This window comes from Drosophila subobscura, chromosome U, assembly GCF_008121235.1.
Source record: "Drosophila subobscura isolate 14011-0131.10 chromosome U, UCBerk_Dsub_1.0, whole genome shotgun sequence".
Lineage (NCBI taxonomy): Eukaryota > Metazoa > Arthropoda > Insecta > Diptera > Drosophilidae > Drosophila > Drosophila subobscura.
The window spans coordinates 16,830,219-16,843,052 of NC_048534.1; the positions used below are offsets into that span (position 1 = coordinate 16,830,219).

The 12,834-nt window shown below is 48.9% G+C and overlaps 1 protein-coding gene across 4 annotated transcripts in view; it reads left to right on the forward strand.

Moving 5' to 3' along the window:
* LOC117901462 (dynein heavy chain 7, axonemal) overlaps positions 1-12,834 on the forward strand; it is a 24,366-nt gene continuing 11,532 nt past the window's right edge. For 3 of the 4 annotated variants that reach the window (XM_034812215.1, XM_034812216.1, XM_034812218.1), the window contains exons 1-17: positions 1-121; positions 648-1,197; positions 1,252-1,476; positions 3,409-3,571; positions 3,632-3,865; positions 3,927-5,506; positions 5,578-5,700; positions 5,878-6,031; positions 6,107-7,402; positions 7,467-7,913; positions 7,977-8,090; positions 8,144-9,657; positions 9,717-10,506; positions 10,581-10,763; positions 10,839-11,185; positions 11,239-12,078; positions 12,139-12,504. In XM_034812215.1, the coding sequence (XP_034668106.1) occupies positions 656-1,197; positions 1,252-1,476; positions 3,409-3,571; positions 3,632-3,865; positions 3,927-5,506; positions 5,578-5,700; positions 5,878-6,031; positions 6,107-7,402; positions 7,467-7,913; positions 7,977-8,090; positions 8,144-9,657; positions 9,717-10,506; positions 10,581-10,763; positions 10,839-11,185; positions 11,239-12,078; positions 12,139-12,504 (8,918 nt within the window). In that variant the 5' untranslated portion in view covers positions 1-121; positions 648-655. Of the gene's footprint in view, positions 122-647; positions 1,198-1,251; positions 1,477-3,098; positions 3,224-3,408; positions 3,572-3,631; positions 3,866-3,926; positions 5,507-5,577; positions 5,701-5,877; positions 6,032-6,106; positions 7,403-7,466; positions 7,914-7,976; positions 8,091-8,143; positions 9,658-9,716; positions 10,507-10,580; positions 10,764-10,838; positions 11,186-11,238; positions 12,079-12,138; positions 12,505-12,834 lie in introns of those variants that run through there. The other variant, XM_034812217.1, reaches the window with a different exon arrangement.

A 12,834-nucleotide genomic window follows, 5' to 3' on the forward strand; every position in this document is an offset into this window, starting at 1 on the left:
GGCATTTGCATTTTGTTTTCAACACGTTCGTATGTTCGGATAAAAAAAAGGCGGAAAAAACGCGTTGCGGCGCGTACTAAATCAACGATTTTGTGTGCTGCAATATAACTAACTACGACTGGTAAGTCGGTTACTTAAATTTAATTTAAGTTTACTTAAAATTTAACTAATTTTCCGGCTTTTTTTTTGTTATTTAATCGGTACCAGTGTGACCGCGGAATTATCGATCAAATATACCGAAAGACCCTCGGAAATATACCGAAATATACCCTTGCATTTTTAAAATATACTGTAAATATACTGTGAATCTTAAATTATTTTCCTCGATTTTTATGTTCTATTTAATATTACTAGCTAGTGAAAAGTCTCAGCGCTAAAACTATAATTTTATGAGATTGATGAATTTATACACCACAACATTAGCTTATTTAAAAGACCTGTTAACATAGTAACTACACAGTAACTCCAAAATTTTAGATGAATATTCGTCCCGTAGTGGGTATTTTGTAGCAGAGGACTCTGCAACTATCGAAATCGATGTTACCTCTTTCCGGCGTTGCCACCGAGAAACTAGCCAAGTCTATAACCACCATCCTGACGAACCGGTTATAATTAAAATTAAAATTCAAATTTGATTTTATTTACAGACCGCAACATGCAGAACCGACAGAATCCCAATAGGGATATGAATATACCCAGCTCTACGTCCATTTGCGGCGCCCGCCGCATATGCGAAAAGTCCAAAATGCTCTACACTAGGCCAAAGCCGGACGTGCTGCAGAGCATCCTCCAGTCGAAGGCCAATCCCGAGTACAAATCCCGCCGTCTCTGGTACGAACTGAATATGCCGGAGTGCACGAGTGGGCTACTGGATGGCAAAATGCTCTCCGATCTGCCCGACAGCATACTCTGCCCCAAAAAGCGTGTCCGTCGCAAGCGGGAGGAAAAGAAAGCGGTGGGCGAGCGGAGGGGCAAAGCCAACTACATGGCAATGCGGGTGGAGCGCGAGCACTTCCGCCGGAAACTGGTCGAGTTGATACTGCACATGGACGATGATCAGGAGGCGCAGCAGGTGGGCCAGTGCCAGATACCCTTTCCCGACAAGGACGAGAAGGAGACCCTTCGCTACTATTACTACATCAAGCATGGCATCGACACGATCCACGTGTCGCCGCTCAACCGAAAGATTCTAAAAAGGTGCGAGCAATCTTCCCCATAAATATTGCATTCCATTATCCAGTTTCTTTGTAGGATTACGGATCTGGTGCCGGCCTTTCTGAACAAATGGCAAACCGCACTGAATGAGAACATTGCCGAGGTGCGTGCGGATTATGTGTTTGCCATGAAGAAGGCCGTCGTGGATTATGTTTTGCGTCACACGGCACTCGATCGGCTGACTAAAGAGGGTACCACTGGCCATGTCGAAACTGCTGAGCGTCGCGAAGTGCGACTACTGACAAACCATTGGCGTTTTCGGTGAGTTTTTGTTAGAAAAAGTGCGGGAAAAGTTACCTAACCATAAAAAACTAGTCAAGTTTGTGATTAACTCCGAAAAAATACGATTTTCCACCATCCTGTCATTTGATGCACGATCTATAATCTCTTTTTTAAGCTTTGAATTTTCATTTCAAAAGTTTTTGCCATGAATTGGGAAGCGAAAATTAACTTCGACCTTCCACAGCAAGTGCGGGATTCATTTTTTTAATTAAAATAAATTATAGCCATACACAGACGTACCTCTACCAGCGCACCAGCACCCGCATCAGCATCAAGTAAATTGTGCGCTCAGAATGAGCCAACAACAACAGCAGCAAAAACAGCACAAAAAAAAAGTATAAATGAAAGAAAAAGTTACCATAATTGAATGCCAGCGTTGGGGCTTTTCCTTTTTCACGCCCCCTCCCCGAAAAGAAGCGTGCAATTGACATGCAATTACAAACACACAAACAGTCGAGCACACCGGATACGGATTCCGCCCACACATTCATACGCACATATGTGGAACATGTGCTGGCTTCATTGTGGATTAACATCTCAATACGATTTTTATGAAATGAATTGCCGCCCTTTGAAAGCGCGAAATCTTATGAAAATAACTTCAACTCGATTTGCGGCAGCAGAGTGATGCGCTGGCAAAAGTTGCCCTTCATTCAGCTTGCTCTCTGGGAGTGAAAATAACGAAAGTCGAGCGACATTATTAAAAGCTTCTTGCAATGGGGAAAACGCGAGAAATCGCTTTGCGGCGTGCCAAAAACTTTTTAACCGCACTTTTTCAACTACAATGCCACGGAAATGGAAAAGGCAGCCACCACACAGCACAGCGCACAGCATCTCAGGGCCAAGGCAATAACAAAAACAAAGATACACTAGAAAGATACCCTAAAGATGCATGGATCTAAGCTTACAAATGCTATGCCGATTTGGGTACTCTATAGTTAGTTTTTAAACTTAGTAATTCAGTACTTTGATACTCATTATTCTTAAAGCACATAACCAGAATGTGCTCTTACATATGCATGGTCAGGGGGGACAGGGGGGTCTTCGTTACAAACACCTTGTAAAATCATCAATACCTCTCCAAAGGGTGTGGTATTCCAAACAAAAGCAAAAGCAGCGGCAACAGAAAGTTAAGTCCTCCTGTGTATTGGTTTGACATTTGATGAGCAACAGTAAGCTGACTGAAAGTTGGGGGAGGGGAAGGGAGAGGTGCAAGACTGGAGAAGACGGAAGAAGCTGCTTGCTGCGAGTTTTTGGGCTGGGATTTGGTTGAGCAGGAGCGCACAAGGGGGAGAGACATAAATTGCAAAAAGGATATGCTTAAAAATGAATTGAACTTGTTTCTGACACTGAGTAGTAAGCCGCTTGGTGTGGTGGGTGTTGTGGGTGTGGTTGTAGGTGTGGCTGGGCGGTTATTTTGGGATACATCACCGCATTTTGAGTTTATAGTTGTGTAGGCTAGCGATGAGTAAGTTTCGTGACACGCGGTGCCAAGAAGATCGATAGCATTTAACTGGCGCTATCTGCTCCTCTTCTTCTCCCATCTCACACAGCATGTGTTCCCACAAGCACCCATCTCTAATTCGCACATGATACAAAGTTTGGTTAGGTTTTCGGTTCGTTTTGTGTTTTCTTATCAGGGTCTTCTATGTGGGTCGACGCCTGGCAAATTGGGCGACGCGGCGGCCTATCGATACATAGAAGCCCCACAGCCGTGTGAGGTTCGGTAATTGATGGCCCTTTGAGCATTCGGCATCATTAAGAATGCCTCTGGCGGCAGGATGGTTGCGGTTGCCTGCACTGCTTAATGGGCTGTGACGAGGTACCTCGAGTGAAAAGTTTTGACGAAGACGCAGATAATTTGCATAGCATACCACCCAACTAACGCTGCTATCCTCCTATCTCCTGCAGCTATGACGAGAATCGCAATCGATTGATGAAAACGCTGTTCAGCATACACCGAAGCGTGGCCAGCATTTTGGAGCTATGGAGCATGAAATATATCAACAAGACATTGGTCGACATTCAGGAGCTTAGCAAGGCTGAGGGACCGTACACATTGTTCGGTTTTGTGGTAAGCTTGGCGTAGGGATTACCCCAGAAATCTATGTACCTTCACATTGTTTCCTGACAGTACCTGTGTGGGGCGCATATCGATAAAGTCAAGACTTTGCTGGATGAGACATGGTTTGGCGAGATACACTCGACGCTGCTGAAGGCCAGCAAGCGCGGACAGTTGCCGGATATACGAAGAGTGACTCTGGTCAAGCGTTTCTTCAACTGCGTGGCGGCACTGATGACCCAGCAGCTGGAGGACATCTGCATCAGAAGTCTGAAGGCCTTTGCCGACTTTGTTTGCGATTTCGGGGTGAGCTTTTAACGAAGTTCTTGGGTTTCAATGGATTAACGAAGAGTCCTCATCTTGACAGCATTTGAATCCTGGCTTTGAAATCTCTGTGATGCTTAGCGATGAGGATACCATCAGCTTTAATCCCGGCTTCTCGAAGATCCAAAGCGAATTGCTGCGTGTCATCGATTCAATTGTGTTGAGTGTTACCATGATGCCGCGCATTGAGAGCAAGCTCTACACGGATCTGGTGATATCCAAGAAGATGTACCTCACACCCGCCGTGCCGGACAGTATTGTGCAGGATACAAAGAATCGGATTTGTTCGCTCTTGGAGGAACAGCGCATTGGTCCCGAGCTGCGATTGCAAGACTTTGACCAGTTCATTGATCTCATCAACGGCATCGATGCGGAACGTGTGGCCAACTTTATGGATGGCGATGCCACCTTCAATCAGTACTCAGAAATGGTGTACGAGTACAAGGAGAAGGAGGATCGCATTGCCAGGGAGGTGTGGAGCGTTATCCGCATGGGTCTGTACGAGTTCCATCGCGAGAAGTTTATCATGCATCTTGAGACACTGGCGAGACATCTGCAGAACGAGCTACTCGCCCGTATGGTGACCGATCAGCAGCAGAGAATCTCCCGATTGGGCAAGGAGTACGATGCCATAGCAAAGAAGGCCCTGACTGTGCCCAAAGACACCGCCGAGTTGATGGAACTGAAGGCCTATGTGGTCCACGCAGAGGAGAATCTTGTGCCCGAGATGGAGGCTCGTCTGAAGGTTAACATGGCTGAAATTCTGTGGCTAATGGATCACACACTCTACTCGCCGCTTGAGATCAAAAACAACAGCAACTCCTTCCAGTGGTACCTGAAGCTGCCGTCCGTATTCGAGCAGCATCGCGGCATCATAGCCGAGAAGATGATCGAGTACCAGGAGCTGCTGAAGAAGCGCATCGATCTGTTCCGACGCGAACTGCAGAACTACTACGAGCAGGTGCAGGCCTACGACACATGGGGCGACATCAAACAGCTGCAGCGGTACAAGAAGAGGGCCAACCTATTGGATCAGCGGCTGATTCAGGCCATGGAGACCATCGATCAGATCAACGAGGAGGAAACCTCATATGGCTGGGATCTTTCGCAGTATCCGATGCGCAAGAAGGCCCACGATCAATTGAAGCCCTACAAGAACCTCTTTGATGCCGGCCAAGACTTTATGGACAAGTATGACCAGTGGATGCTCTCTCAAGTGGGATCCTTCGATCCCGACGAGATCGACACGGATGTGTCCAACTTCCATCGCATCATCCAGAAGCTGGAGAAACAAATGGGAGAACACCCCACCACAATGCAATTGATACTCGATGTTAAGGAGCAGATTGAGGCCTTCCGGGAGCACATGCCAATCATCAATACGTTGGGCAATCCGGGCATGAAGGGCCGCCATTGGGAGCAAGTGTCCGAGATTATTGGCTTCCCCATTAAGGTATCGCCGGAGCTGACGCTCGAGAAGATTATCGAGTACCAGCTGGATGAGTATGTGCCCAAGTTCGAGGCCATTTCGGAGAGTGCCACCAAAGAGAACAACCTGGAGAAGGCCATGGCCAAGATGGTCAACGAATGGGAGGGCGTTGAGTTTACCATTTCGCCGTACAGGTAACCACAGTTCGGGGAGGGAGAGGGGATTTGCCATGGTCATGTTACTGTAATTGAAATGTCTCCCACAGGGACTCTGGAACCTTTAAGCTGTCCTCCGTGGATGATATACAAATACTGCTGGACGATCAAATCATCAAGACGCAAACGATGAAGAGCTCACCCTACATCAAGCCATTCGAGGCGGAGATATTGTAAGTATATTTCCGCAACTCCTTGAGGATTAGAAGCAGTTCTAACCACTGGGAGTTGTAGAGTGCAATCAAAGTGTCGCCCTGGCCTGCCGATACATATGCTCCATCCATTTATTGAGCTGTCAATGCCAGAGGCACACAAGTCACACATGCTAACCATTGTTGGTCTTTTTGCAGGAAGTGGGAGGCCAAGCTCATGCTGCTGCAGGAGATCCTGGACGAATGGCTGCGGGTGCAGGCAACTTGGATGTACCTGGAGCCCATATTCAGCAGTCCGGACATTCAGCAACAGATGCCCGAGGAGGGGCGGCGCTTCAGTGCCGTCGATAAGGTGAGTGTGTGCCTTCGTGCCCCATCCCTTGCGAGATTTTGGCATCCCATTGCTTCTCTTTGTGGTTTTGTGTAGATATGGAAGGAGCTGATGAAGCAGGTGGCCTCGGATCCACGTGTCATGACCGTTGTGCAAATCGACAAGATGAATGACAAGCTGAAGAAGGCATACAGCTTGCTGGAGATTATCCAAAAGGGTCTCAATGCCTATTTGGAGAAGAAGCGTCTGTACTTCCCACGTTTCTTCTTCCTGTCCAACGACGAGCTGTTGGAAATACTTTCCGAGACGAAGGACCCAACGCGCGTCCAGCCGCATCTGAAGAAGTGCTTCGAGGGCATTGCCACACTCAACTTCACCGAGGAATTGGATGTAACGGCCATGCGCTCCTCGGAGCGTGAGGAGGTGGTCCTGGTGGACGTTATCTCAACGTCCAAGGCCCGCGGACAGGTCGAAAAGTGGCTGCTGGAGCTGGAGATCGATATGAAGAAGAGCATACACCACAAGATGTCCGAGGCCTTCTACAGCTATCTGAAGATTTTGCGCAATGTGTGGGTGCTCACCTGGCCGGGGCAGTGTGTGCAGTCCATATCGCTGACCTACTGGACGCTGGAGATTACCGAGTGCTTCGAGAGTGACGACCCCAAGGGCAACCTGGCCAAATATCTGCAAAAATGCATTCAGCAAATCAACAAAATCGTTGATCTTGTCCGCGGTGATCTAAACACACAGAACCGCATCACACTGGGCGCCCTTGTGGTGTTGGATGTGCATGCCCGGGATGTCCTAGCAGACATTGTGGACAAGGAGGTGGAGGATCTACAGGACTTCCAGTGGCTGTGCCAGCTGCGTTACTACTGGGAGGACAACAACCTGGATACGCGAATGATAAACTGTTCGTTGCCGTACGGCTATGAGTATTTGGGCAACACCACTCGACTCGTGGTCACCCCACTGACGGATCGTTGCTATCGCACGCTGTTCGCTGCCTTGAATCTCCACTTGGGTGGTGCACCCGAAGGGCCTGCGGGCACTGGCAAAACGGAGACCACCAAGGATCTGGCCAAGGCCGTGGCTAAGCAGTGTGTGGTCTTCAACTGCTCCGACGGGCTGGATTATCTGGCCCTGGGCAAGTTCTTCAAGGGTCTGGCCTCTTGTGGCGCCTGGTCCTGCTTTGACGAATTCAATCGCATCGATCTCGAGGTTTTGTCCGTTGTGGCCCAGCAGATTATGACCATCCAGCGGGGCATCAACTCGGGCAGTCCCACATTGGTGTTTGAGGGCACCACCCTCACACTGGACCCCACTTGCGCCGTGTTCATCACAATGAATCCTGGCTATGCTGGTCGCTCGGAGTTGCCTGATAATTTGAAGGTAGGGTTACGATCTTTCGGTTGAAATTTCTTTGATTGAAATTACTTTTCTTTCCCTTTTTTAGGCCCTCTTCCGTTCTGTGGCCATGATGGTGCCGGATTATGCTCTCATCTCTGAGATTGAACTGTACTCCTATGGCTTCCTCACGGCCAAACCACTCTCCGTGAAGATTGTGGCCACCTATCGTCTGTGCTCCGAGCAGTTGAGTACTCAATGTCACTACGATTATGGCATGCGGGCTGTCAAGTCTGTGCTGAAGGCAGCGGGCGCTTTGAAGCTGCGTTACCGCAATGAGAACGAGGACATACTCGTTCTTCGCTCCATCAAAGATGTCAACTTGCCCAAGTTCCTCAATCAGGACATTCCACTTTTCCAGGGCATCACATCGGATTTGTTCCCGGGCGTAACGTTGCCAGAAGCCGATTATGTTGTCTTTAATGAGTGCACCAAATTGGCATGCGAAAAGTTGAACAAACAGTGCACGCCATTTGTTCTGGAGAAGGTCCAACAGGTGGGTAAACCAGAACGAAGTTTCCTTTATTGTATTCTGAAATATTTCTCACTCCTTTGTCAGCTCTATGAAATGATTGTGGTGCGGCATGGACTTATGCTGGTGGGTTATCCATTTGGTGGCAAGTCGACAACATATCGCGTCCTAGCAGAGGCTCTGGAGTGCATGGAGAAAAGGGTAGGTGCAAAGGGTATAGTAGATGCTGCATACTTAACCACCAATCTTTATAGGATGGTTCCGAAAACAAAGCCATTTACACAATCATCAATCCGAAGGCCATTACCATGGGTCAGCTTTATGGACAGTTTGATGCAGTCTCCCACGAGTGGAGCGATGGCATTCTGGCCGTCAATTATCGCATATTCGCCGTGTCCGATAGTCCCGATAGGAAGTGGCTGATCTTCGACGGGCCCGTGGATGCCATTTGGATCGAGAACATGAACACAGTTCTCGATGACAACAAGAAGCTGTGCCTGATGTCCGGCGAGATTATTCAACTGTCGAACACGACAAATCTGATATTCGAGCCCATGGACTTGGAGGTGGCCTCGCCCGCTACAGTGTCGCGTTGTGGCATGATCTACTTGGAGCCCAGCTCCTTGGGCTGGGAGCCATTGGTGGCTTCGTGGAAGAACACCTTGCCCCCTGCGTTTCACAAGGTAAGCAAGCAGTTGATCTCCTCCATGATCTCGCGCTTCTGTCCGCTCCTGCTGTACATTGTGCGAAAGAGTCTGAGGGAGATTGCACCCACCTCGGATGCCAATCTGATGGTGAGCCTCATGAACTTCTTCGAGTGCTACATCGATGACTTCAAGGACGAAAAGTACGTGGCCAGCATATCGGACTTGGATTTCCGAGCCCAAGTCGAGGGGACTTTCCTTTTCTCAGCCGTTTGGTCGCTCGGCGGATCACTGGATGCCACCAGCCGGGATAAGTTCAACATTGTCTTTCGGGCTCTGATGGAGAAGACATTCCCGGAGAACCTGTACGAAATTTATGGCGTCACACCTGACCTCTATGTGGATGTGCTGTCGAAGCCTTTTATATTCCCCATACCAAAGCAGGGATCAGTCTTCGACTATCGGTTTATCAAAGAGGGCAAGGGCAAGTGGAAGCCCTGGCAGGATGACGTGAACTCGGCTGCGCCCATACCCCGAGACATACCCGTCAATCAGATCATAATTCAAACCAACGAAAGCGTTCGCATTGGCGCCATTCTCGATCTGCTGGTGCGTCATGCCAAGCCCCTGATGCTGGTTGGACCCACAGGAACGGGCAAGAGTGTCTATGTGATCGATTACATGCTGAAGCGAATGGACTTGAATACCTACAAGCCGCTGCTGATCAGCTTCTCAGCACAGACTTCGGCCAATCAGACACAGGACATTATTATGTCCAAGCTGGACAAGCGGCGAAAGGGCGTATTCGGTCCACCACTCAATAAGCGTTTCGTGATCTTTGTGGATGATGTGTCCATGCCGCTCAAAGAGAACTACGGCGCCCAGCCACCCATCGAGCTGCTACGCATGATGCTCGATCACATGATGTGGTACGATCGAAAGAACATTGTGCCCATGAAGCTGATAGATCTGCAAATGATTACGGCCATGGGACCGCCTTCGACGGGAAATACAGTGACACAACGATTCCAGCGATTCTTCAATGTGGTTGCCATCGATGACTTTAACAATGAGATAATGACAACGATCTTTAGCAAGATTGTGCTGTGGCATTTGGATACGAGGTGAGCATACAAAAGGCATTCCATTGCGAGCTATACTTACTTTTCCTGCCTTTCTTTAGGGGCTTTTCCAAAGAATTTGATCCCTGCATAGATGAGATTGTGAGTGCCACGCTGACCATTTACAATGATGCCAAGTTGAATCTGCTGCCCACGCCGGCCAAGTCGCATTATCTGTTCAACCTGCGAGATTTCTCTAGGGTTATACAGGGTGTGCTGCTGTCGGTGCCGGAGGCCACGGAGGACCTGAATTCGATGCGTCGGTTGTGGGTGCACGAGGTATTGCGTGTCTATGGGGATCGGCTGGTGGAGGATGCCGATCGTAGCTGGTTGTTTGAGAACGTTTGCCTCACAGTGAAGGATGCGTTCAACATCGATGCCTCGAAGCTGTTTGGGCGGCTGGTGGGCAAGGGCAAGCAGGGGCTGGAGGAGTCCGATTTCCGTCAGCTCATTTACTGTGACTTCACCAATCCGAAGGCGGACACCAAGAACTATGTTGAGGTGCAGGATCTGGAGGAGTTGCGCAATGTGGTGGAGGCCTATCTGGTGGAGTACAACAACATGTCGAAGAAACCCATGAATCTGGTGCTTTTCCGCTTTGCCATCGAGCATTTATCGCGCATATGCCGCATCATAAAGCAGCCACGTAGTCATGCTCTGCTCATTGGGGTCGGCGGCTCCGGACGCCAGAGCTTGACTCGTCTGGCTTCGCATATATGCGACTATGAGCTATTTCAAGTGGAAATAACTCGATTGTATGGTCCCTATGAGTATCACGAGGATATCAAGACAATCTTACGCAAAATTGGGGCATCCGAGATGCACGGCGTCTTTCTCTTTACGGACGTACAGGTGGGATACAATTGGCTATTGGACTGCTACCTCCTTGGGGCTTGGTTTCTCTAACCCCCTTAGACTCTTTATAGATCAAGGATGAATCGTTTCTGGAGGACATTAACAATCTGCTCAACTCTGGCGAGGTGCCCAATCTCTTTACCAACGAAGAGAAGGTCGAGGTGGTGGAGAAGATGGCGCAGATCGATAAGCAACGCGATAAGGCTGTCCAGACTGACGGCAGTCCCGTGGCGCTATTCAATTTCTTTGTTACGGTGGGATCACAGCACAAACTATAACAACATTTTTCACTTTCTTATGTAATTTTCTAAACTAAATTTCCTTCTTAGACTTGTAAAGATCAGCTGCACATTGTGCTGGCCATGTCCCCCATTGGCGATGCGCTGCGCAATCGTATTCGTAAGTTCCCTTCTATTGTCAATTGCTGTACCATCGATTGGTTCCAGTCCTGGCCGGAGGATGCCCTGCTGGCTGTCTCAACGCGCTTCCTCTCCACCGAGGACCTGACTGCCCTGGAGCGTAGCACCGCCATTGACATGTGCATGGAGTTCCACACTTCCACACAGAAACTCTCGGAGAAATTCTTCTCTAGATTGCACAGATACAACTACGTGACGCCCACCTCATATTTGGAGCTGATTCAAACATTCAAATCTCTGCTCAGTCAGAAGAGAAAGTGAGTGGCACTCATCTGCATCCTTGAGTGAAATTTATCTTCTCGTTATTTAGCAACATCACAACCAATCGCAATCGCTACTTGACGGGCATCTCGCAACTGGACATTGCCGCCCAGCAAGTGGGCGTGATGCAGGAGCAACTGCAGGCGCTCGAGCCCAAATTGAAAGAAGCCTCGGAAATCGTGGCCGAACAGGTGGCCAAAGTGACGGCAGACAGTAATATTGCAGCCGAGCAGAGGGAGATTGTCAAGCAGGACGAGCAGGCGGCCAAGGAGCAGGCGACTGTGGCTCAAACGATTAAGGACGAGTGCGATGCCAAATTGGGTGAAGCCTTGCCCATTTTGAATGCGGCTCTGGCCGCGCTGAATACCCTAACAACGGCGGACATTGCTGTGGTCAAGACAATGAAGAGTCCGCCCATTGGTGTACGAATTGTCATGGAGGCCGTTTGTATTCTCAAGGATGTTAAGCCGGACAAAGTGCCCAATCCGAGTGGCGTGGGCACTGTTGAGGATTACTGGGGCCCCTCCAAGCGAGTGCTCAGCGACATGAAATTCCTGGACAGTCTGCTCAACTTTGACAAAGATAATATTCCGCACGAGGTGATGAAGAAGCTGGCCCAGCGCATTCTCAACAATGAGGCATTCGATCCGGATAAGATTAAGACGGCTTCGACAGCCTGCGAGGGTCTGTGTCGCTGGGTCATTGCCCTGTCCAAGTACGATGTGGTGGCCAAGATTGTGGCGCCCAAGAAGATTGCTCTGGCCGAAGCCGAAGCCACCTATGATGCGGCCATGAAAACGCTCAACGAAAAGTTGGCACAATTGGCCAGAGTTGAGGCCAATCTGGCGGCCATTCAGAAGATACTGGACGAGCAGCTTAGGCAATATGGGTAAGTAGTGGGAATCTACGTTTATCTATTTCATTTATATTTTCTTCTTTAATTTTGCAGCGTTCTGTTGGCCGAGCATGAAGCTTGCACCAAGAAACTGCAGCGCGCCCAGGAGCTCATCTCTGGCTTGGGTGGCGAACGCACGCGTTGGTCGGAGACGGCCAAGATGTTGCAGGGCAGCTTCAAGAGCGTCACGGGCGATGTGCTGATCTCCTCTGGCGTGGTGGCCTACCTAGGACCCTTTACAATCGATTTCAGAGTCAAACAAATCAAGAAATGGGTCGTCAAGTGCATAAATTATGGAGTCGTCTGCTCACCCGATTTCCAGCTAGCCGTTGTCCTCGGTGAACCGGTGGAGATACGTTTCTGGAATATTTGCGGCCTGCCCACGGATGCATTCTCCGTTGAGAGTGCCATTATGATGAAGTGAGTATTACTTTTATTTATTTTGGAGGGGCTGAATCTACATGCAAACTTTTATAATTCGGATAAAACGCTACTAGGAACTCTGCTCATCAGAAATTTTGTTTGTATCTTTAGAAAATCCCTTCAATGTTCGATTTTCTATCGCATTTTCTTCAAGTGTAAGAGAAGATTGTCTTCTAGTAGAAGTTTCTTTTTACTACCTCAAAGTTATGACAACATCTGGCATCTAATCCTAATCCCTCCCCTCTGTTCGCATCAATTAAACAACCTGACACGGTAATTATGGGGCCTTGCTCGTCCGCGTGCTTCATTCCTTCTGTGCCGATGCCT